At 52.0% G+C, this 24,443-nt stretch overlaps 1 protein-coding gene across 9 annotated transcripts in view; it reads left to right on the forward strand.

Annotated features, from left to right (window-relative positions):
• Positions 1-24,443, forward strand: part of RALGPS1 (Ral GEF with PH domain and SH3 binding motif 1) — a 275,705-nt gene that overhangs the window by 215,179 nt on the left and 36,083 nt on the right. For all 9 annotated transcript variants that reach the window (XM_032418858.1, XM_032418855.1, XM_032418857.1 and 6 more), the window contains 3 exons: positions 7,234-7,371; positions 9,683-9,776; positions 14,259-14,326. In XM_032418858.1, coding sequence (XP_032274749.1) covers positions 7,234-7,371; positions 9,683-9,776; positions 14,259-14,326 — 300 coding nt within the window. The remainder of the gene's footprint in view (positions 1-7,233; positions 7,372-9,682; positions 9,777-14,258; positions 14,327-24,443) is intronic.

Genomic DNA, 24,443 nt, shown 5'->3' on the forward strand with positions numbered 1-24,443 from the left:
TTTCTTTCTTTCTTTCTTTCTTTCTTTCTTTCTTTCTTTCTTTCTTTTGTTTTTCCTCCATCATACATACCAAAGGATTTGTCAACTTTGACTTTTTCAGAGAACCAACTTTGAGTTTTATCACCCTACAGGCCTTACTTTTTAAAATCATTTCTGCTTTTGTATTTTTAATTGTTTTCTCCCACTTCCTTTTGCTTTGTTTTGTTCTTTTCCTAGTTCTCTGTAATAAATACTAGGTTCATTTCTTTTTTTAACTTTCTTAATTATTAATATAAGCATTTATAGCTATGGATTTTTCTCTGAATAGCGTTTTGTAGCTTTGACTGTATCCTGTATACAGATAGTTTGTGATTTTAACTTTAATTTCTTCTTTCATCTCTGAATTATTTGGAGTGTTTTTTTCTTACCCAAATGGTTCATTTTTAAAATTTGTTTTTACCCCCGGGGCAGGGGAAGGAATGGAATTGCTCCAGGTTTACCAGAACCACATGGATTATGAGTATGGGAGGTACAGTTTCTCCCAAAGGAAAAGTCAGGGCTGTTTCCAAAAGAATTGGGGTAGATATTAGGCAGACACAGATGCTAGTTTCTTTTCCACTGCCAATAGAATCGTTGAGGGATTCATTGAGATAGTACATGTAATTTACTTAGCACAAAACAAGCCAGATAATAATAACCAGATTAATACCTCCTCCTCACACCCTTTCTTACTGCTGATCAGAATACTGGCATTTGCTCTACAATCCCATAGCTCCCTAGAGAACATTAGCAAACAGTAGGTTACCCCACTGCATCTTGGATTACCAGGTAATCCCCATGGCATGAGAGGATCTGTGATTGTGTCCTCATTTCACCTCGGGGAGCCAGGAGGAGATTTGGCTCCCCTGGACCCCAGGATTCTGTGCAGGCTGCAGGACTTTGCCCACGTGCCTTTGTGATTCATTAGCCTCAACACCAAGAAATAAATGAGTCCATGTGCTCATCTAAGAAACATGGTCTCTGACCACCTAACATGTGACTGCCTGGGTCTGCCCCCTTTCTGCAGACCTGGGAAACAATTGTCTCAACGTCAGTGAGCTTCCAACACATTTCATATAAGGACTGTTCTTTAAGGGAGGATTTGTCCTGAAGTCTGTGTTTTGCATGATTGATATTAATTAGTGGGCACTAAGTAAAAGCCACAGTCTTCCGCATCTGACAGGGAGCCTGAGCTGCCTGCTGACATCTCCTCCTGCGGGAGGTGGAATTGCTTTGTGCTCTCTTAAAAAAAAAAAAAAAAACAAAAACCACCCTAACGAGCTGCTGCTTTGTTATTTCATTTGGAATTTATCAAGACAGTTTATGTGATCAAACCACACAAGTATAGTTCTGGGTGCCAGCGCTCCTCATTTCTGAAGTTTGAAAGTGATCTTTTCAAGGCAGAGCAGGAGAACATGGAAAAAAGTCTTTCGTCTCAAATTTTAAAGGCAAGGGAGAGAGAAAAAGGAAAGTGTCAGATGGAACTGTGGCATATTTTTATGCTGTGGAGGGTTTTTTTCCCTTCAACACAGCAGAATTTTCCTTATTAAATAGATAGCTGTGTGAGAAAAACCAAAACCAGCCTTGGGATGGAAGTGAGGCGGGTGGCGATGGGAGAAACAAGAGAGCAGTGAGTTTCTGGGCTGTGGCAGAGCCCGGGTGCCAGCCGCAGCTCTGGCTCCGGGACGTGGAGGGCGCCCAGCTTCAGGCGGGCTCTGCGCCACGGACCATGGGTGTCCCTCAGCTTAAGAGAAGGTGTCTGTTCAGGAGAGCACCTCCTTTGTCAGCCTGGCGCTCCCTCCTCAGGGCCGGCGCGCCTTGTGGACACCCCTGGTGGGGGGCCCCCCGCATTCACCGGCAGGAAGAAGGTTTGGCCATATGCCCCTGAGGGCATCCAGCACAGAGCCAGCTGAGGGCTGCCCACGCCCGGCCCCCAGGCTGAGTGCCCCACCGTGGCAGTCTGCTTGGCACTTACAGCGCAGCCACAGGGTGTCACCGAGCCCTGTGTGGTGTGTGGAAGGAGGGGGCAGAGCAGAAGTACGTTCTGGGTAACTGTCCATCTCAGAGGAGGTCCAGTCTGCAGGTGGGCAAGCCACGGGGGCAGATGTCAGCTGCCAGAAGCATCCTCTGGGCGTGGGGGCAGCCCGCAGCCTGGGCAGCCGGGACCCTCATCCCCGTGCCGGCCAACGACTCCCAGGCCCCAGCCCTCAGCATGGCTCTCTGTCCCCAGGTTTTGGAGTTAGATGGGCCTGAATGCAAATCCTGCTGCCCCCGCTTGCAAGCACTTTTCCTCTCTGTAAGGTGGAGAGAGCGTACCTTCAGTGCCGGTCGCCTGTGGGTGTGGCGGCACAGGCGAGGCCAGCCTTCCCTGTCGCACACCGTGGCTCTTACTAGCACAGTTGTTTCCCGCAAGGCGTCTGCACCTCCCAGTCTAGCCCTGGGCTCTGGCGTTGCTCAGCCCTGTGGCAGCCAGGGCCAGTGGCTGGTCCAGTTACTGTCCATCTTAACAAGGCCATTAACACAGCCTCGTCTGCTGCAGTAACTCTGTATAAATAGGACGGGAGCTGAGACATCCCAGCTGTGCCGTCCCAATCCAGACGGAATCTCCCAGCACTGGCCTGTCTGAGGTGGGTGGCCGCCACGTGGTCGGCATCTGGGCGCCATCCACGGTTATGGCAAACCCAGAGGGGTGCATCCCTCCCATGGGCGTCCCGATGTTCTTCCAAGTGGGGCCTGGCCGTGGAGGCAGGCTCAGGGTCAGCTCAGCTTCTCGGGCACCTCAGCGGTCCAGGCCCAGGGCCAGGAGACTCCTCATGACCACCTTCATTACCCCGAATCACAGTCAAGAAACTGAGGCCACCCGGCTGGGAAGTGGCAAGGCCAGGGTTCCAAGTCTCCTGGCTCCATGCCCCCCCCCCCCAACCGGACACCACTGCTGCCTGTCCCGTGGCGGAGCTAGCAGGGCCTTCGGGCCTGGGTGGGCCCAGTGACGGCAGGACCTGGGATAGATATGCCACGGTGAGTGCCAGGGAGGCAGAGGGGAGGAGATGGGAGACGTGGAGAGGTAGCCGCAGTGTAGTTGTGAGGCCCCCTGGAGAGTGTTGACCCCACAGGGGAAAGTAGGCAGGGAGAGCCACAGCCTGGGTACCTCCGGGTCCAGCTACGCCCCCATCTTGCCTCACTGGCTGCCGGGCACCAGAAGACCTGACTGGGGTAAACGAAGGCCTGACAATATGGCGGGACAGACCCGTGTTCAGTCCTGCCTCGGCCACTTCCCAGCTGTGTGGCCTCACACAGGCGAAGCAACTCTCCCAGCTTCAGTTTCTACTTCTGTAAAGAGCGAGATAAAACCTCTGTGGCAGCTGTGTTATTGTTATGATCCCGTAATCTGGGCAAAGCTCTTAGCTTAGGACCTGGCACGTAGTAAGTGCTCCGTGTTGTTATTACTTAAATATTAAATTAATTTGATTAAATATTAAATTTTAGGGTGAGGTGGGCGGGAGATACAGGCTTCCAGTTGTGGAATGAATAAGTCACGGGAGTAAAAGGCCCAGCGGGAGGAATATAGTCAGTGATACTGTGACAGCGTGTGTGGTGACGGATGGCGGCTTCACCTGTGAGCACAGCAGAATGTATAAACTCGTGAGTCACCGTGTTGTACACCCGAAACTAATGCGACATTGCGTGTCCACTACACTCAAATAAAATAATTTAAAAAGGAAATAAATACTGGATTTTAAATACATTTATGAAAATATTATTTCTGTATTTTACTATTATTAGCACTTGACTCTCGGTGTCTCTATCTTCACCTACAAAACGGGGGTAGTAATGCACTTCGCAAGGTTATTGTGTGGCTTACATAAAATCTGCCTTTATTCATGCAGTCCTTCATTCAGCTAGTGTTCAGGCAGCAGCTCCTGCGTGCTCTCTTGCAGCTGCTGGGGACTGAGCTCTGGAGCAAGACCCACTTCCTGCTCTGAGGAGTTTGAAGTCTGATGAGGGAATCAGACGTTAAATACACGAATGATGCAGATGAGTGTCGTATTGCACTTGCGAGCACTAACTATATGTGGTGCCTGACCACAGTGCAGGCACAGGGCAAGTGGGACGTGACTCTGCTTACGATTTCATTACGGTTTAGGCTTTTAAATATTTCCAGTTATGGGCCAATAACTATGCTGAAATGATTGCCCCTGGATTTGCACAGAATGAACTGTAAAAGATTTGCTGCCTTTGGGACAGTTTCTGTTGTGGGACTGAAAGGATGTTTAGATGGAGTTTCTGTGCAGGCATTACCAAGGCTCAAGGTCTGCCCAGGTTGCTGGGGACAGGCCTTTTTGGGGAGGCCCCCCTCAATCCTCAGCGTGTCACGGTGTTGGCCTGTACTCTCAGGCCCTGGGGGGGGGGGGTAGACAGATGTTGGAGTCTGCATGTTTTGTGGAGGGGGTATTAGCCCTGATGGAGTAGTGAGCTCCCTGTGCCCCCCCCCCAGGGTGCAAGCGGGCACTGGGGGCTAGAAATGGTGTGCCACCCCTTAGAAGGAGAGCATCTCCTGGCCTCCCTTTGCATAACAGGGACCTGAGAAGAAGCAGAGGGGCCAGCTTCAGTCCTCGAAGGGCAGCCCAGAACAAGCCTTCCAGGCTGAGGGTGTTATTTGAGAAAAGCCGATTCCCCGTGTGTTTCTGAGGCCAGTGAGTGGGTCGGAACACAAGCGCTGGAGCCGGACAGACCTGGGCTCCACTCCCACATACCCACTGTGAGCCCTAGACAGGTTTCTTAATCTCTCTGAGCTTTCGTTATCTCCTCCACCCTCAGGGGTTGATGGCAGGGTCACATGGGTAAAGAGGTAAGTTCCCAGCTTGTCGTGGAGCTTCCGGAAGCCCCCGTTCTCCACCCCCCCTTCCCTTATCCTGCTCCCCAGAGTCTCTGCTTCTAGCTGAGCCTTCGTTCTGCCACTCAGTCAGCTAGGTTCAAGTCTGCACAGATTTTGCAGCTACAACAGAGGTGCCACGTGTCCCCTATCCCGCCACCTCATGCTCGGCACCAGAGGATACTTTTTGTTGTGGTTGAAGCAGTAATGGGATTTTCAGGATTGCCTCTGCTGAATCCTTGGGGAGGTAACTGAATTACATTTTTAAGAAGGGAGAGGCAAAACAAGATCCAAAGAGAGAATCCATCTGTGGATTTCAACCTACAAAACTTGGAGCTTCCATACAAGGGAAATTATTTCTAATTATTAAAATTTTGGAAACATGGTGCCATTAGAAAGAAAGGAAGTAGAAATGGCTCCAGTTAGAAGTGCTAGCATATGTTTCTATGATTTAATGGTTTCCCGTAACAATGTGTAGCTATTTTTAAAGCAGACGAATGACTCATGGTATCCAGCACCAGCGGTCCACTGTGATGGCAGGAAGCTTGTGCTCTGGGGAGGCAGGCTTGGGTTCGACTCCCACCTCCATCATTTACCAGCTGTGTGGCCTGGAGCAAGTTATACATCGCCTCTGCATTTCCTTTTCCTCCTCTATAAAATGGGTTGTTGTAAGGATTAATAAGATAATGCATGTATAAGTCAGTGCAGTGCTTGTCCATCCATGCAAAAAAACCCACTTTTATATTTAAATACTGGGCTAACTGTATTTGTCATAATTCTTAGTAGTTTAATAGTAAACTTTTAAGGCTATAAATTTTCCTCTGAGTACCACTTTGGTCAAATTCATACAGTTTGATATATAGTGTTCTTACTGACATTATCTTCAAATAGTTTGTTTTATATTTTTTGCTTTTTCTTTGACCTGAGAGTTGCATATGAGTGTGTGTGTGTGTGTGTATGTGTGTGTGTGTGTTTTCTAATCAGTTAGAATTCTTTCTATATTTATTGTTAAATCCTAGATGTATTGTAGTAAGGTCAAAGCATGTGGATAATACAGCATTTACTTTTTGGAACTTACTGAGCATTTCTTTATAGTCTAATATAGAACCAATTTTTGTAAGTATTCCATAGGTATTTGGAAAGAATGATTATTTTCATTTATATAACACCAAGCTTGTTAATTTCATTACTCAATATTCATATACGCACAGATACGTATATATACCTGCACATGCGTGTATATTTTTGTAGTTATACACGTGCCCACAGCTGCATGCATGTGAGCACGCACAAGTGCACACACACACACACACACACACACACATTCTGGAAGAGACATGCCAAAGGCTCCTTCTATGATTGTGGCTTTGTTGAACTCACTTCATTTCCGGCAGTTTTTTGCTTTGTATATTCTGATGCAGTGTTGCTTTGTGCATAGAAATTTGTAGTCATTACATCTTCTCAATCAACTGTGCTTTTCATTAATATCAGTTCCTTCTCTTTGCCTTGTCCAGTGTTTTCTGCCTTGAATTCTGCTTTATGTTGCTAATCCTGCTCAGCCCACCGGTATCATAGATGTAGTGGCAGTGCTTATGGAGGGCTGCTGGGACGACGTCCCATCCGTTGTCCACGCACACCTCCAGAGAGCCTGGGGCGTGGATCATGCCGTACAGCCAGTCCTCCCCTCCCATCGCTGGCCGAATCCCAGCTGGGGTGATGCCGGGAGGCTGTGCCGAGGCTCACCACTGGCCTGTCATAACCATGTTTTCATATCACACATTACTTTCTTGTTAAGCACCCTCAAGAAAATTCTCTATCTAGCCTTAGTTCTTTGTACCAAGGACTATTGCTTTTTTTTATTTCTTCTTTTAGTTAATTTGTGATTTTGGGGTGTGTGTGTGTAGATAGAAAAAGAGGCAGACACATAGCTAAGTGAATAAATAAAAAACCGAATTCAGTCCAAATGGGCATTGTCCTGGATAGGACACCTTAGATCTATCCAACGCCATCGTTGGTGAAAAATACAAGTATCTGTCCCTTTCATGTCCTGTTATTTTCCAGTTGGGTTACAGGTAAAAACTCTCCTTGTGGCTGGAGAGTATATGAACTAGAAATGCTAAAATCTTCCTAGCATTCATTTTGGTTGTCACTCAGAAGCTTGATTACAGTGGAGCAGTCTATGTGAGAAATTAGTAGTCGGGATTGGAAGTGAAGTCAGAATAGTATCTCGGTTTTCCATAAGTCACCCTTTATACCTTCTAGCACAGCAGTGCTGTTTTGTGCTATTTTGTTCTGATTCATGATGAGTGCCCACCGTTACTAAATACCTTCTTTAATTTTAGGGATCTATCTTCTGGATTTAATCTACATTGATTCTGCATATCCTGCCTCGGGCAGCATCATGGAAAACGAACAAAGATCCAATCAGATGAACAATATTCTCCGAATAATTGCTGATTTACAGGTTTCCTGCAGCTACGGTGAGTACCCCTGGTTGCTGGAATTGTGAAATCTTACATCACTGAAATTTGGATTCAGCACCTTATCAGTGAGAAAGCTCTAGAAAACTCTATAAAGCTCTTCATTTTAATATCTTGAGCATCCAACATGTGCTGCACCCTTTACCCACAGGCTTGATCCTCAAAGACTGTGAAAACTAGTTGTTCCCATCTCTGTGTTACAGACAAGGAGACCGAGGCTGAAAATAGTTCAGTTGCTTGTCTAATAAGATAACACATCTGGGGAGCGGTGGGGCCCAGGTCTTTCTGGCTCCCAGGTCATTCATCCATGAAGAGCTTTGTGGGCAGCCCCTGGGCAGCTCTCCTCCAAGAGGATTCAGGGACCCAGGTTCCTTCATGTTGTGGCTCTGCCATGTCCTATGGCCTCAGGGTCCACTAGTGGACTCTGCATCCATCTGGCCGATGCAGGAGGAGAGAGAATCATACAAGAGTAGGTTTTACAGACCAGATTTGTACATGGTGCTCATCACTTCTGCTGGGGAGGCTAGGAACTGTAATCTAGCTGTGGGCCTAGCAGAAAAAGGGAGATGACTTGGTAAAAACTGGCCAGGCTCTGCTACATATGACCGGATCTAAAGTATGACCAGTTGTCAGAGATGGGGTTGAGGAACAGAGAAGTCAGAACACTGGATGGGCCATCCATGCAGATGTTGATTTCACCCAGGATGACAGTGTACTCTGGGGTGTGGAACGCAACTGTGAGCCAGGTGTCCAGGTCCCCAGGAAGGGGCAAGAATGACGAGGTCCGCCAGCTGGGAGGAGTCAGCAATGAAGAGGGGAGTAGGTGGTAGAGCTGCAGAAATGTGCCTCTGCAGAGCTGGGTTCTCACAAGCTGGTGGAGCAATAAAAGTCTGGAAGCAGCAAAGGGGGACAGGAAGGAAACCAATCCCCCATGCAGTCAACCCCACATGCGGTACAAGGGCACGAGAAGACTAACAGCTTCCGTTTGGGAAGGCCACAGGGAAGCCAGGGTGCGGTTCTGTGGGGCGGGCTTGCTGAAGCTGAAGCCAGCCCCCCCCCGCCCAAAACCCCTGCACAGGTGCTTCCAGATCAGCTGTCCTGACTAGAGGAGGAGCGAGGGGTTCAGACTCCCCGTACAGTCCTCCCCTGCCCAGGCCCTTTCCATTCACAAGTAAGTCAGCACTCGCTGACCCACTGGCCTGCAGGGCGATTACACACACGGCTTTGGGGTCAGACAGACACGGGCTCACATCTCAGCTCTGCCTCCTGAAAAGTCACTTCCTCGTCTCTAAGTGTGAGGTTTTCTCATCGGTAGAAATGGGGACATAATGCGTGCAGAGGCTTTAGCACATCCAGCATTTCATTAGAGCTCAGTAAATCCTCGTACGACTGTCACCCTCATTCAGATGTCATCAGCTTCGTGAAGCAGGTGTCATTTTCCCCAGGACGAGAACACTGAGGCTCTAGAGAAACAGAATGACCTGTTCCAAATCTTGCAGTTAAGGGGCAGGGCCACCAGGAGCTCCTCACAGCACCTGGATGCACGTCCCCAAGTGTGAGGGGCCCTCCCCACCCCCTTTCTGCTCCTCTTCACAGCCCCCTTTACTGCCTCCCCCTCTTCCGTCAGCTTGCTCTGTCCCACCCCATGAGGAATGGCAGAGAGGACTCTAGAGGATTTCTGGAGTGCAGGGACCATGAAGGTGTGTGGAGGGTATCTGGGAAAGAGGTGGGATGCAGTGTGGCCGAGGCGTCCGGTGACAGGGTTGAAACCTGGCTCTGCCACGTCTCAATGATGTGATCTTTGCCACCTGCCATAGTTTCTTTCTCTGTGCCGTGGGCATATTATTTCCCCCAAATGAGGGAGGTGTGACAGTTAAAGCAGATGCCTTCTGGAAACCACCTGGTACATAGCCTGGTGCAGAACAGGTGCCCAGGCGTCTAGGCCCCTCCCACTCTTCCCAGGATGGAGCAGCTCCAGCCCAAGCTGTGCTAGGACCTGGGTTGGACCTCTGCACTGGGCTGGATGGGGTTTGTTCATTCATCTCTCATTCCTGTCATGCAGGGGATGAGAGGTTTGCCCAGTTTCCCCAGTGGAAACCTGTTTAAGGGCGCAGACACCCAGCTCTGGTCTGTTCTGGGGGCCTTTCTCTCCCCAGCCAAGGAACTGTGGTGACTTCAGGGTCTGTGGTCTGTGGCCCAGCCATCTGAGAGGTGGGCACTCCTGGAGGGCAGATTGAATCAGTGATTCCTACACTTCTCATTCGGGGTTGGGGAGAGACTGAAGCCTGTGGGTTCTGTCCGTGTGTTGCAGATCACCTCACAACCCTGCCCCACGTGCAGAAGTACCTGAAGTCCGTACGCTACATCGAAGAGCTCCAGAAGTTTGTGGAAGATGACAACTACAAGTGAGTGCCCGCTCTCTCGCCTCCTGTCCCCTTTGGGACCAGTGAGCTGCCACCTGCGGGGCTTGCAAAAGGTCACCACAGCAGCACCCGTAAACCAGCACACACGAGCACAAGCACGTAATGCGACCTCTGGCCCCAGCCGCGCAGGCCTGTAGATCTGAGGACATTGTTCTGTCAGCTTCTCGGCCTGGCTTTCCCATATTGCATGGGCAGCATGAACTTGGACTCCACGGCTGTGCGTGGTGCAGGCTTTGTGCTCCGGGTCCTCACAAGTGACTCCCCCCACCCACCCCTGCTCATGGCGCTGGGTGGAAGGACAGCGCTCCAGCCGTGCCTCTAGGCTGACAGTTCTTCAAGAATCTGTTTCGTGGACTAGGCAGCTCCCTGCGGCCCCAGCTTTCTGCAGGACTCTCACCATCTGGCAGTGGCTGAGGCCTCATCTCCATCCCACGCAGCCCTTTGGAGTAGACTCGGTTCCCACAAAGACACCTGTGGGCCCTTTGTCCTCATCTTCCCCTCACCCTGCTCTGGCTTTCAGTTGGTTCTTCATTTGCGGCACCCGGGAATTTATCCAGCATGTCTATGTATTTAGAGGGAGAAGGAGGATTTTTCAGATCAACTCTGTCTGCCACATTGATTGGATATCCTCTTAGCTCATTTTGAGCTTGAGGCCAACCAAGAGTCTCAGTACTTTTCGTATGACCTGATATATCAAGGCAGATCTCAGCCATCTGGTAGCTGATCATTTCCCCCTAAATGCCAACTTTACGTATATTCTTTCAAATCTCATCTTATTGGCTGCTTCCGGGTGTCATGTTCCTTTGAATCCCATTATCCAATATATATATTTTTTATCTCTTCCAGCTTTGTATTGGAAATTTGACCAGTTTGATTACTTGGTCTTCATCAAAATCACTGAAAATTGTAGGGAACTGTGGCCACTAGAGACACCTCTGGTCACTCCTAATGTGCTCACTAGGACCCTGGGGATGGCTGTTGAAACAGCTCCACATCTGGCCATGTCTACAGTAGTGGTTCTCCACCTTCGCTGTGAATCAGAATCGCCTGGGAGGCTTTATAACCATCCATATGTTTGTGGTGGAGCCTGGAAATTTGTATTTTTTCAAAGCTCCCTGGGTGGTTCTAATAATTAGCCATCTTTGGGAACATAGACATAATGTCTTTAGTTGTTATTGTATAATATTTTGTTAGAGCAGAGGAGAATATGAAATTGTGATCTATTACATAATAGTAACAACAACAGATGAAGGCCAGAGATTACCATTAAAATTATGTTTGCCACAATTTAAGCTCATTTTGCTTACAAAGCATTTGCTGTTCCTGAAAAGAGTACCCCAGAGTGTGAAATTATTCCCACTTAGGTTCTGGGATAATATTTTCCATTCATGTGTCTGTAGTACAATTAAAGAGGCAGCAGTTTTTCATTAACACTAATCCTTTAAGGAGAAAAATGGTCTATAAATACTTCTGACCATGAGATAATCCTTGGACAAGCTGCAGGTCGTGAGTAATTACTCCTTCCATTCTGAAGGACACTGAACACCCCCTGCGCTTACTGCTAACCAGTCAGCCTGGATTTTACAAAGGCCCTTTGTTGTGGTCCAAGTGGGCAAACCAAGGGAAGATGCCTGCACTCTCCCCGCCAGGGCCCGGACGGTGGATGGGTTCCCTCCCCAGGGAGGCCCCAGCTCTGAGTGACACAGGACATGCAGGGCTTGTGATTCTGCTTGAGGAACCCATGTCCGACAGCCCAACTCATGTCCCAAAACGTGCTCCCCACCCAAAAGAATGCAGTGGCTTTGTTATTACGTGATGATGGAGCATTTCTGAAAACCCTCCCCCATCTGCTTGGGAGATACTGTGCCACGGGCCCCAAACAGTGCTTATTTTTCTCGACTCTTTGTCCATTTTATCTTATTTAAGAAAAATTACCCAAATTCTTACCACTTAGAAAGCATGACCTTTAACATTAAGTGAACATAATTTTAGACATTTTTAATGCATAGGAAGTGCATAGAGACACAGAGAAAGATGGACAGATGGTTGGATGGAATGATAGAACTTATTAAAATTGGATCATGCTACACTTGCTATTTTTAATTGAAAGTATTTTAATTTAACCAGAAAAAGGAGCTGAAATAAAATGTAAGGAATTAGCTGCTCTTCAAATAAATATTTCTTCAGCACAAGAGATATAATTTCCTAAAAGAGCCTTCTAAGATTACTAAGAGAGGTCGGGAAAAACATGAAGAGGTTTGAGCCAGTGAGTCCTGTTTTAACCAGGTCTCCACTGTGCACAGGGTCAGTTGACTGGTTACGAAAGATGAGAATGTCAGCCCTCTTCCCCGCCTTCACCTCCCCTTCACCATCTTCCAATTTTTTGTTAGTCGTGTTATTATTACTACACAGTCCAAGTTTATGTCATACACATTATGTTCAGGAACCATCATTCCTACTGGTTAGTGTTTTTAAACAGATTCAACTCTTACCACCTGTGTTCCTCCACAGCTTTTCCATTCTTGGAGTCGTTATTTTAACAACTCCCTTATTTAGCTGGATTTCCCCATGAGGCAGGTTTTCACAAGTCCTGCACGCTCTGATTTCCCTCGTGAAAACGTCCGCATGTGACGGCCTCGCCTCACAGCCCCGCGCGCCTCTGCGCCCTTCCCCCAGCACTTGCAGACCCTGCTCCCGTTGTCTTCTGACACCAGATGCTGCTGTGGAGAAGTCTGAGCAGTCTGATCCTTTCCTCTTGCAAGTGACTCGCTTTATCTGCCTGGTGGGTGAAGGATTCCTTGGAGTTCAAAGGCACAACAAGAGGAATGGTTCAGAGTGGAGTGTTCTGTACCAAATTTCCCTGGAACATGGCATGCCCTTTCTTCATTTCAGAGGGATTCTTTGGGTTATCTTTGACTTCTTCTGTGCCATTTCTTGGCTTTCCTCTTTCAGGGATTCCAGGCATCCATACATTGGGTGCTCTCTGCCTTCCGTGTCCCCTAGCTTCTTCCTAGAAGCTATAATCTCTGTCTTTTCCTCACAGACGCTCAGACAATCTGTCTCTACTTAGATATTCATCTGATCCTTGATTGGTCCCCTAGGACCCCAGTCTCCCTTTCCATGTTACTCCTTTGTGTCATCATCTCATTTTTCAGGTCTTGCTTTATTCAACCCATGTTCCAAATAAGCTGTTCTCCTGCTCAAAGCACTTGGGGGGATTTCCTTGTATCCCTGGGGGCTGCCTCCTGGGCTGAGCGATGTGGACACTGCTCTATTCCTTCTTCTTTCCTTTTTTTGTGTGAGAGGATGTTTGCTAGGTTGCCGTACCATTTCTTTTTGTCTTCCTCCCATTTGAGAAGCTCCATCTGGATATTCCATGGCTTGGATGGAGGGAGTCGACATCTGGCCCTGTTCCCATGTATGTGAGGTGGGCTGGCTTTTCCTCCTGCCGTGCTGTGAGGTCAGGGTGCTTTGTCTTTACCTTCTTCTGTAGCCTGGGGGGAATGCAGGGCTCAGACTCCCACCGAGGCAGGGAGCACGCAGTGTGTTTTAGATGTGGGGGCTCTATTAAAAGGCCTGTATCAGGGTTTCCTCCACCTCATTGGGGGCTGCATCCCATTCCAGAAAGGGGTGCCCTCAGGTTTCGAATCACCCCCTCAAGGGAACCTTCATTTCTGCCAGAGTATCCACCATGCTGTCCACCCATTTCATCCATTTCTTGCCAATATCTGGTGCCACTCTGAAGAGGGAGAAAGGTAGGGACTCTTGCTCAGACCTACCGAGAAGCCTCGGAGGGCAGGATACTGGAGCCCTGCTGTGTCACACCTCTTGGTCAAACTCCGCAATCCTCCTTTTCTTTCCTTGGCTGCAAGTTTCTGAAGTTCATGGCTTCAGTTCATGCCCCTTTTCTTGTTGAGTTACAGCTGGTAAATGCTTCTACTCCTAAGCCTTCCTAATTATTTGTTGGTTTTGTTGGGAGAGGGGGAGTCTGGCATCTGGCTTCACTCCACCATTTTCACCCAGAGGTTCTTAATCAGTGCTTAAAAGATAATAATAATAATAATATTATTATTATTATTATTGAGGTGCCAGTCCTCATAACACGTCCATTGCCTGTGCCTCTCTGGGGCCTCCGAGAAGGGGGTGCAGTGTAATGATTAAAAACCCTGATTTCAGGTCAGCCAGTCCTGGGTTGGATTGCCTGCCCTGCCACTCGCTAGCCCATGAATTTGGGGAAGCTACTTAACCTTGCTACTGCTGTTTCCTCATCTGGTAGAAGGAGACAATAAATGTACCTACTCCCCAGGCTTGTCTTGAGATCTGGAGCAGACCCCAAAGGGCTCCTGGGCTCTGAGACTCTAGCCCTTAGCAGCAGTCCTGTCTCCTGAGTCCAAACCCACATGTGATCAGTCCCCCTCTGATACACCAGAGCCCCTCTGATCTCATGAAAATCTTTGTTTCCAGACTGTCACTCAGAATTGAACCGGGAAGCAGCTCTCCGAGACTGGTCTCTTCCAAGGAAGATCTCGCAGGTACTGTAGCCGCCTCGAGTGGGGACACACCCACTCACGGCCCAAGCATGGTTGCTGGGGCTGGCCCTGACTGTGACAAGGGCCCATTTGAGTTGCAGGTTGGCAGACTCCACGGTCCTAGCAGCCCTTGTGTACCAACCTTCCGGGCTCCTAATCCATGAGGCCCCTGTGGGTCACCCCTGGGCTGGGGCTCCCTGAAAAAGCCTGGGACCCAACAGCCCCAAGAGAGGCCAGATCAGAACCCCAGGTTGGGAACATGCACAGGGTAGAGAAAATCCTAGGTTCTTCTCCAAGTCACCTGGGCCCTTAACATTGGGCCTGCTGCCCAGGCTTGGGTTGATGTGCCCTGGAGGGGGGCTGGTGCATGGGATGCCTGGGGACTTGGTGCCTCCAGACACAGATGGGTCACCCTCCTGGAACATCAGCTTTATTCACGTATTTGGGACATACAAACAGTGTCCCTAGTGATTAAGGGGGTTGGGGACAGGGTTCCCATCAGAGGGATGTAGGTAATAGCAGCAGGATTCTAAAGCAATTGTTGAGGGCCATAGAAGGAACGGTAGCAAACACTAACCATTCAAGACTTTCTTCAGGAGGTAATGCCAAAATTCTGGAGCAGAGTGGGCTCAAATCAAAAGCTTTCTGCCCTTTAGTCTCCTTCAAATTAGTCTGAGTAAGAGGCCTCTGCCACCTTATCTGGTTAGCGTGCCTTAACAGGATAAGCCAAGTCTCTGGCCTTCCCTGCGTGCCAAGAAGCCCCCATAGTCACACTTTCTTTCTACCCTCCGGACAGTGCCAGAGGATTCATCTCCTAGGGCCCCTTCCTGCTGCAGGCTTCCATTACTTCTGCCCCTGCTGTGTCTGACCCGTCCCCACTTCCCGCTCCATGCATGCGGGAGCCATTGAGCGGGGAGTGATGGGAGGGCCTGCTGTGAGCCTGGCCCTTACAGTGAGCCAGGTACCCAGGGAATGAGGCAAAGGCTTGCCCACATGGGGCTTAGGCTTTAGCAGGAAGACAGGAAGCAAAGCCATGAGGGGGGCAAGGCGTGGCACAGGAAGAGAGATGGCAGAGGGAGGGTCTTAGCCTTGCCTTGAGGGGCCAGCTCTGCTTCTCTCTAGTGCCTCTCTCCATCCACAGGCCAAACTCGAGCCTCCTCTCTGCCTGAGAGAAGTGAGGCCTCTGGAAATTTCTCCAGTCAGGCTCTTGCACATGCCTTGAATGCCTTTCCCTCACGTTTCCATGTTTGGCTCTTGCTCATCGTTCTAAACTCAGAGAGACTTTATTTCAGCTCTTCGTTTCTTTATGACACCCCCATTTGTAATTATTCTCTTTGGTCACTGGGCCTCACTTAATGGGTCACTGGATGGGTCACTGGATGAGTCTCCAGCACCTGGCATAATGCTTGTGCTCTACAGATGCTCGAGCCTCCCAGGGTTCATGGATGAATGGATGAAAGGAAGGAAGGACCAGGCTGAGGCTCCAGGTGGGCCTTTGGTGCACACTAGCCTGGAGCACAAGACGGGTCTTATGGCTGGAGCCTCATCCCTGAGCCTCAGAGAGCCTCCTCCTCCCCAGTGCCCTCCACACCCACCTGCAGCCCAGGCAGCCTCGCCTCCCGAGCCTCAGCCATGGCAGCAGAGGCCTCCCCTTCCCCCAGGCATCTGTCTGACCCAGATGGTCCCTTCAGTTGACCAGCACCTGCCTCACTACCTCCTCCCTGAAGAGGAGACCAGGGTCCCATCTGTGCCCCCAGCCCGGTTCTGTACTGAGCACCACCAGCTCCTGCTGCTAGGCCGGAGGTTGTAGACCAGGACCAGCTCAGAAAACCAACACTGCTAATTGGGGGCCTCAAGAACTGGCCTTCTCACTGAGCCCCGGGCAGGAAAGGAGGAGCTGGACCAACTTTTGACCCCTGCCTACGATGGAAACCAGGGCCTGGGAGCCAGGACCCGGCCCCTGGCCCAGCCTCCTCAGGGTCCACCAGACTTCCGTGTTGTAGCCACTGTCCCCTCCATCGGCTCTGTCATTTATTAGCCGTGTGAGGTCAGAACCCAGCAAATTAACCGACCGCCACATCAGTCAGAATCCCGGCAGGAAAGAGAATTACTGCCCCCACCACACCCCGGCTCATACGAAGAGACTTTAATGAAGCTGAAATGGGAATTATGTAAAGAGCAGTGAGGCCCCAGCACCTCTAGGCGGAGGGACCTGGGAAAGAAAAGGTGTCCCCAACTCCAGTGACTGCTGAGCTGAGGAGGACTCGGCTTCTGAGGGAGCAGACAGGACAGTCGGCGAACCTGCCAAGCCTCAGTGTCTCCGTCTGTAAAAGCCATAATGCCTCCCTCCCATGGCTGTTGTGGGAACTTACTGGGACCACGGGGGTGAAACCGTCCAGTGCCTGACACACAGTGTAACTTTACTAGGATGATGCGATTGTCGTCAGTATTATGACTGTGCCTCTGTCACTGAATCAGCCTTGGGCTTTGCACGAAACGCCGCCGCCCCGGGGGTGCTTTCCTCCCACCGCACCCCCGCCCTCCTGGTCAGGCCCCTGTTACACCAGGGTTGGCACACTATGGCCCAAATCCAGCCCGCCCCTGTTTTTATATTGGACCACACCCGTCCGCTGACATATTGTCTGTGTGCTTTCCGTGACAGTGGCAGAGTTGAGTGGCTGGGACAAAGACCCTGTGGCCTCCAAAGCCTAAAATATTCACCGTTTCGCTTTTTACAGAAACTTTGCCAACCCAGTGTTCTGCGCTCTTGCCGAGCCGGTCTGTACTTCTCCACAGCCCTTCCCCCTGTGGGGATTAAAGCGTTATCTGTGCATATCTGTCCCACGTCTGCCTTCCCCCCAATGTAAGGACCCTGCCTGGCGTCCCCAGAGCCTGGCACTCAGGGGCCCTGGGGAAATAGCCGCGCTCGCCTGTCCTCGCCTCTCCAGCCTGGCCTCTGCTGCGCGGTCTCTGAGCTCCTGGCCGGACCCCTCAGGCGCTGGGCTCTGGGAGGCAGCTCCGGGGCTGCCGACTGCTGACTCCACACTCCCTTCCGGGGAAGTGCTGATGCGGCACTTTCACACAGTGCTGCGAGCCCGGCTCACAGGAGTGTTTTCCACCAGTTTTCCAAAGCCCTGGCTCCCGCCCTGGAAGCAGGATGTTAAGGTTTTCATTGATCACCAGAGGGCCCGGGAGTGTCTGGAAGGCTTCCGATGCGCTCAGTGGTCCTGGCTTCCCACCCGCAGCCTCGAAGCCTCTCCGAGGACAGAGAAGCGGGTACCGCTGCAGCCTGGGACAGCCGAGGGGTCCTGCGGAGGGCGGGACCAGAGGGGCAGTTCCCAGGAGGCCTTCCCCCATCTGGCAATCAGACCAGGCTGCGTGGCAGGAGCCCGGTCAGGCCCAGGGACAGGAATGTGCCTCTTGCAGTCCCAGGAATGGGAGGAACGCAGCCTCCCTCAGCTCCTCGGGATGGGGGTTTAAGCTCCAGCTCTGGGTTCCCTTTCCAGCAGTCAGGCACCCACCCGCACACCTGCCAATGAGAGGACCCGAGATGCCTTCATTGGTTCGTGCACTCAGGATATCCAGGCCAAGGGCCTGCTGTGACAGGCCCTTGCGATGAGCCAGGTTCCCAGTGGAACGAGGCAAAGACCTGCCCGCATGGAGCTCAGGCTTTAGCAGTGAGACAGGCAGCAAAAGCCATGAGGGGGCAAGGAGGCATGGCACTGGAAGGAGCCAGAGGAAGCCAGCGTGAGCAAGACCAAGATAGTTGGTGGGCTCCCTGACCCTTCTGTGTCGCTCTGCCCGCTTCTCTCACCAGCTCGCCTGCCTCAGGCACTGAGACCTGCTGACCCAGCACTGGGAGGAGCCGGGACTTGGGTCTCTCAGAGGGCTTGGTTAATGTCAATGTGGTCCGGGCTGAGGCTGTGCCCTTCGTGTCTGTGATGGCCCCTGCGCCCCACAGAGAGCTGCCCACTCTCCACCCTGGGGAGCGGCCGTGCCGGCAGCTCTGCACCAACAAATAGACTGTGAGAACGGAAATGGAGAAACCTTCTCAGTTTCTGGGCTGTGGAGGAGAGAGGGCCAGGAATGCCACGTTTTCAATCCCCATCCCCCCTGGATGTAATGTTTCGTTTATATAAATGAACTAATATTTTCCTGGAGAGCAAAAATCATAAAGAACGTTGACCCCCAGAGGGGGCAAGTAATGTTTGTGTGTGCCTTGGAACCGATGAAGACATTTCCAGATTCTGTTAGCCCCACCTCCTCGTGGCTGAACCAACTGACAGGTTTTCTCTCAAGAGTCCTTGGCAGCAAAGCAAGGCCATGGAAAATCTCAGCACGGGCCTCAGGTTTCTGTACTCGTACCTTTAGACCTGCTCTCCACATACCTCTATGTCTTCCTTGTCCTACTGCCTTCTGGGGAAAAGCCCTGCTTTGGAGTCGGGCAGACCTGAGTTCACGGCGCGGCTCCAGCCCTTCTCAGCTGTGGGACCTTGGGCCATCGGCTTACTCCCTCCGAGCATTGGTTTTCTCATCGGTGACATGGCCGTAGGAATAAATACTTCACGTAGGCTTACTTCCCAGGACTGAGGCTGTGCCAGGAAAGCCCTCAGCACAGCGCCTGGCACATGCCTGCCACTCAGGATCCCTGGCTCGTGGCCTGCACAGGGCAGGCTCCGATGCTGTCCTGATGGAGGGACAGCACCACACAGCCGACAGAGCAGAAGACCGGGCGCCGGAGGGCCCTCCCCCCAAGTCCGACTCACCACTCACCAGCTGCGCCGGGTACCACCACTGATAACCAGCCACCCCAGAACCTAGTGGCACAGAACCACCATTTTGTTACAGGCATGGGCTCTGTGGGTCAGGAAATAGGACAGGACACAGTCAGGATGGCTTGTCTCTGCTTCACAGTGTCTGGGGCCTCGGCCGGAAGGACTTGAAGGCTGAGAGGGACTCAGTGGCTAGGGCTGGAATCATCTGGACGCACGTGGTGCTGGCTGTTGACGGGGCCACAGCTGGGGCCGAACACATGTACGTGTGGCCTCCCACGTGGGCTGGGCATCCTTACCATATGGCAGCCTCAGAGTCATCAGCTCCTACCTGGCAGTGCTCCCCCAGAGCGAATGTCCCAAGAGCAGGGTGGAAGCTGCGTCATGGCATCTGTGTGACCCCCCTCAGAAGTCACGTGGCCTTGCTTTTGCCACGCTCTGTTGGTCAAGGCAGTCACACAGGCTCGCCCAGGTCCAAGGAGAGGGGACGCAGACCTGACCACTCGACGGGGGCAGTGTTGAGAATTTGTGGACATGTGTTGAAACCACCACACCAGCTGGTTCGTGGTAGGGAAACAGAGGCTCAGAGATGGTGGTGGTGGTGGTGGTGGTGGTGGTGGTGATGGTGGTGATGGTGGTGATGGTGGTGGTGACGGGAACTGGCATGCATTGAGCTGGTACTTGCTGCCAGGCACTGTTGTAAGCGCTTCCTGTGTGTTCACTCGGGACCCTCACCCCTACCCTGTGAGGTGAGGGCCGATAGCCTTGTTCTGTAGGGGGGGGTACTGGGGCATTCACCCCCTCATCTCTCGTATGGAAGAAGGAGCAGAGCCAGCTTCTGAGCTCAGGGGTCTGGACTGGTCACCTGTATCCCATGCGTGGAACAAGAGGGATGCACTTGAGGGTCCCAGAGCACTCGGGGCTCTGCCCCCATTGCCCTTTGTGTCTATGCAGTACAGTAATAGAAAGTACAGTGTCTATGCAGTCATCACTGCCTTGGATGACAACCTTGGCATATCCAGGCCTTTCCTAGAGACACTTTCGAGTCACATACTGTCCCTGCTTAGTTCTTAGAAGGCCGGTTCTGTGTAAGAATCACAACTCCAAACCTGATTTGGCATTAAATCTTCTTCATTCCCCCTAGCTGGGGCCTGATCTCTCATGGTCAGGGTTGGGGGTGCTTGGCCCTTCTCCCCACCGGGACGTCCTTTCTCTCTGTTGGCTTGCTAACCTTGGGGCCTGGGGCGAAGGACACAGTCTTAACAGTGGGCGCTGCTGTCTTGGAACCCTCCAGGTGACAATTGGTGTACTGATGCTTCTTCACATGGGTTTCTTGGGTTTTTCAGAGGTCCCCAGGTCCCTTGGCTGGGGTATGTGCTAATCCATTCTGGGACTACTGCAGCTCCTTCACAGAGTCTGTGCCCCTGCCAGCTCCTTGCTGCTTGGGTCCCTGCCAGCCCTTAACTCCATGCCAGCTCTCCTCACAGGGGGCCAGTGTGGTCGGTGGGAGGCCACACCCAGCCTTGTCCTGACAGGCCTGCAAATGCAGCTAGCCCTGGTGTGGCCACCGCTGTCCTCTGGCTGGGGCCGTGTGGGCTCCCATGCCTGAGTAAGGCACTAGGAGTCCCCTGGGTCTCCCAACTGCTGGGGACATATTTCAAGCTCCCCAAGTGGTCTGTGGAGACTTCCCCCTCCACTGGAGAGTAGTGAGCAGAAAAAGAGAGCACCCCATGGGCAGGGGTGGGGAGTCCCCTTTCCATAGTCTCCCCCGTTAGCACTTTTAGATTCTCAGGATGGATTAAGGGGCTCAGGGGAGGCGCTTGAGAGCTGAGAAGCCAGTGTCTGCCTCTCCACTCTGGAAGTTCACATCTGCTCTGTTCCTCGTCTCTCATCTTAGTCAAGGTCAAGCAGAGGAACAGAGATGCCAGCCCACTTCCGTCCCACTCTGCTGCCCTGTTGTGGCCCAGCTCTGCACATGGCACCAGTGGCTTCCCCGGCCTTGCTTGCTCTGACTCCAGGGAGAAAGCATCTGGGCCTCACCACTATTGAAGGGGGATCGGATGCCATTTTTCAGAAAGAAATGACCCGGGGCATTCTGAATGATGTGTGAGCCAGATCTTGGCTCACGGTGAGGACCCGTGAGAGCTGCGTGTATGAGAAACAAAGAATGTGTGTGATTGTAACACTGACCAGGCTCGCCCATGAAACCTGGCCTGAGAGGGCTTTCTGTGCACAGGGCCCCATGTCCCCGAGTGCCAGAGGGCAGCCCCGGGGAGGGCAGCACACACAGTCAGGAAGCCAGGAACCCCCTTCACCCCGTGCGCCACGTGCGCCACGTGCTCCACGTGCTCCGATGACGCTGTCAGGAGCCTCAGATCCAGCCACGGTCACTCCCCTTCTCCAACGCAGACAGGCTCGGGAGGCCGAGGAGCCTGGACGCCGAGCTCCCGGCAGCCCAGGCAGAGGCTGGACTGGAACTCGAGTCTTGTGACTCCGAGTCCCCTCTGCCACAGCTGCCTCCCATTAACTTCCAGTGTGCAAGACTTGGAAAGTAGCCCGTGAGCGGCTGCCGGCTGCCAGACTGCTTCAGTCGGACAGTGCAGACCCAGGGCAGGGACGGGGATGCTGCTGGAAACCCGTGGGAACGAGGCTCCCCGTCCTCCTCCGCAGAGCCCGCCCCTCTGTAGCCAGAACCCCACGCCTGGCCCGGACGGCCCCCGCCTCCCTGAGCTGGTGCTGATGGGAGACTCTGGTCAACAGGAAATCCCATCTCACTCCTTAGTTACAAGTGGATGGGCGCCGTGAAGGCAAGTGCAGGCCGCTGGAGAGCGAGGGACTGGAGCGCCTGGCCCCAAGGATGGGGGTCACTGCCCTCTCTGAGAACTCAGGACATGTGTGCCGGCAGCACTGGGCCTGCATCTCAGTGGAAGCCCTCCCGTCGCAAATTGAACCCCTGGCGAAGGGGGCAGGTCAACAGTTCTTGTGCCATTTCTCCCTTCTCCTGAGAGAAACATCTGGCTGAGCAGAAGGTCTTTTCTGGGGTGTTTCAGGCTTGTCTGCTGGTCCACATGGGTGGGCAGAGGAGGACGCTGGCTCCCGGCATGGGCCAGCCGACTCAGGTGGCAGGCTAAGCCCCTCCAGGTTGCTCTCCCTAGACACCTGCACCCAAGGGAAGGAGAGTGTGTTCCAGCCCCAAAGATGGGAGCTGCCTGCACAAGGTGCCTCTGAGGGGTAAGAAGTGACAGCTGAGGACGGGGCTGCTGGCCAGGAAAACAGTGCATCGCTTCTGACGCCTTCCACTAGAATTACAAGTGAAGCCCAAGGATTCATGAATCTAAAATGACACTTTTCTCAAATATTTGTTCTGTTGACCCTGGTTCTACACAAGTTCCTTTTTAGCCTGTCTTTTTCTCATCCCACAAACGCTGGTTCTGTCCCAGGCCTTCCCTCTTCTCACTGAGTTTCCAACTCTGGATAATTTTGCCCACTCCTGGGGCTCCACACACTCCTGTCTGGATGCATCTGTCCCCGGTGCCATCTGTCTCCGGAACACCGCACCCAGTGGCCTCCAGGCATCAGTCCCAATCTGAACTTCTCATCAGCCCCCCAAGCCTAAGTGAATGGCACCAGCCTCCACCGAGGCTGCCCTGAGTGCCCCTCCCACCATACCCCTGCTGGTCCACCTCCTACACACCTCTCGTCCTCATTTCTCCTTCGCGCCCTGTCATTTTGGCCCCATCCACATGCTTTTTTAGCTAGAGTGAGCTTTTAAGGGAACGAATCTGAGCACGTCACCACTCCTCCTAAAAATCTCTACACCTTCCCCTCATTAAACTCCAGGCCCCTCACATGACCCTGCAGCTCTGGCTGCCCCCCCACCACACGCACAGTGCCCGCCCTCAGCTCTTCTGCCAGGCTGGCTCGCTGCATTTTCTCTAGTAGCTTCTGTTGTCTGTCATCTTGAGGTCTTTGCCCTTGCTGCTCCTTCTGCATACGCCACTGCATCGGCTGGAACTCGTGGGCCAGCCTGGATGTCAGACCCTCCAGCTCCTCTCTGACCTTCCCGTGTTCTCAGATGCACAGCTCCTGGCTCTGCTGCTCACCAGCTCTCTGCTGCTCTCCTCTCTGACCTTCCCGTGTTCTCAGATGCACAGCTCCTGGCTCTGCTGCTCACCAGGTGCTTGCCCAGGCAAGCTCCTTAACCCTTCTGACCTCAGGTCCCACACTGTAGCGTCGAGATAACAATCATCCCTGGGAGGCAGTGTTCTTGCACCTGTGTAAAGGCTTAGCACGGGTTCTGGCACCTGTAGATGTGCAAAGTAGATCAGCTGTTAACCATCACCACCATCATTATTGGCGTGGTAATCATACTATTGGTGTAGTATGATTGCTCTTATCATATCTGTTATTTCTTCCAATCAAAGCATGTGTCCTTTTGGTGTAGTTATTGCTATTATCATATCTATTATTTCTTTCCTCCTATCAAAGCATGGGTCCCTCCCCGGTGTAATTATCTGCATAGTTGTCTTTGGCCCCCACTTGACTGTAAACCCCATGAAAGCAAAACATCAGCTCTCTAACCCAGTGTGGCTGACCAGCACCTGGCTCAGGGCTGGCTCAGGGTCAGGAAACATTTGCTTCAGGAAGGAGGGAGGGATGCTGTATCATTTCCTCCTCACAAGGAGGCTGCCGGGTCAGGCCACTGTTCCTGTTTTGCAGATGTAGAGTGAGGCTCAGAGGTGCCAGGTGACTTTCCCAAGGTCACTCAGCCTGCAAGTGGTAGATAACACCAGAGCCCCCAGATCTGTCTGCCTCTGGACCCTGAGTTCTTAGGACCATTCATCATCCTGACTCCCACCCACTGCAAAGCTATTATTCGAAGGCCCTGTGCTCTTTTCTCTTCCAATCAATGAGTGGTCTGTTGGGCAGCCTGTTGGTTTCTTGAGAGAAATGTAATGAAAACCAGATTTTTTTTTCAACATGATATCTCGTTCCCCACAGAGACTGTCAGTTCTCATATGTTCCAATAAAACTGCTAAAGAAACAGCCACTTAAAGAGCTTTAAAGATTATTCATGGAAAAATTATGCTGAGGAAAAATAGAGCAATCCTCTGAGATAGTCAAGCCACATGGTCAGTTTTTCCAGCTGTTCGTGCCATATCGGGCCGGGCAGCGGGGACCACACTCTGCAAAGCAAGGCCAGAACCCCGGCTCATTATCACTGCCCCTGCCCCTGCCCCAGGGGACATGGAGAAACAAACTTGCCAGCTCCCAGCTGAGAAATGGCCCCAGAAGACACGTGTCCCTGGTGATGTGACGTGGTGGCCACCCCAGGCTTAGTGGGGCAG

Source organism: Phoca vitulina, unplaced genomic scaffold, assembly GCF_004348235.1.
Source record: "Phoca vitulina isolate PV1807 unplaced genomic scaffold, GSC_HSeal_1.0 scaffold21, whole genome shotgun sequence".
In the NCBI taxonomy this organism is placed as follows: Eukaryota; Metazoa; Chordata; class Mammalia; order Carnivora; family Phocidae; genus Phoca; species Phoca vitulina.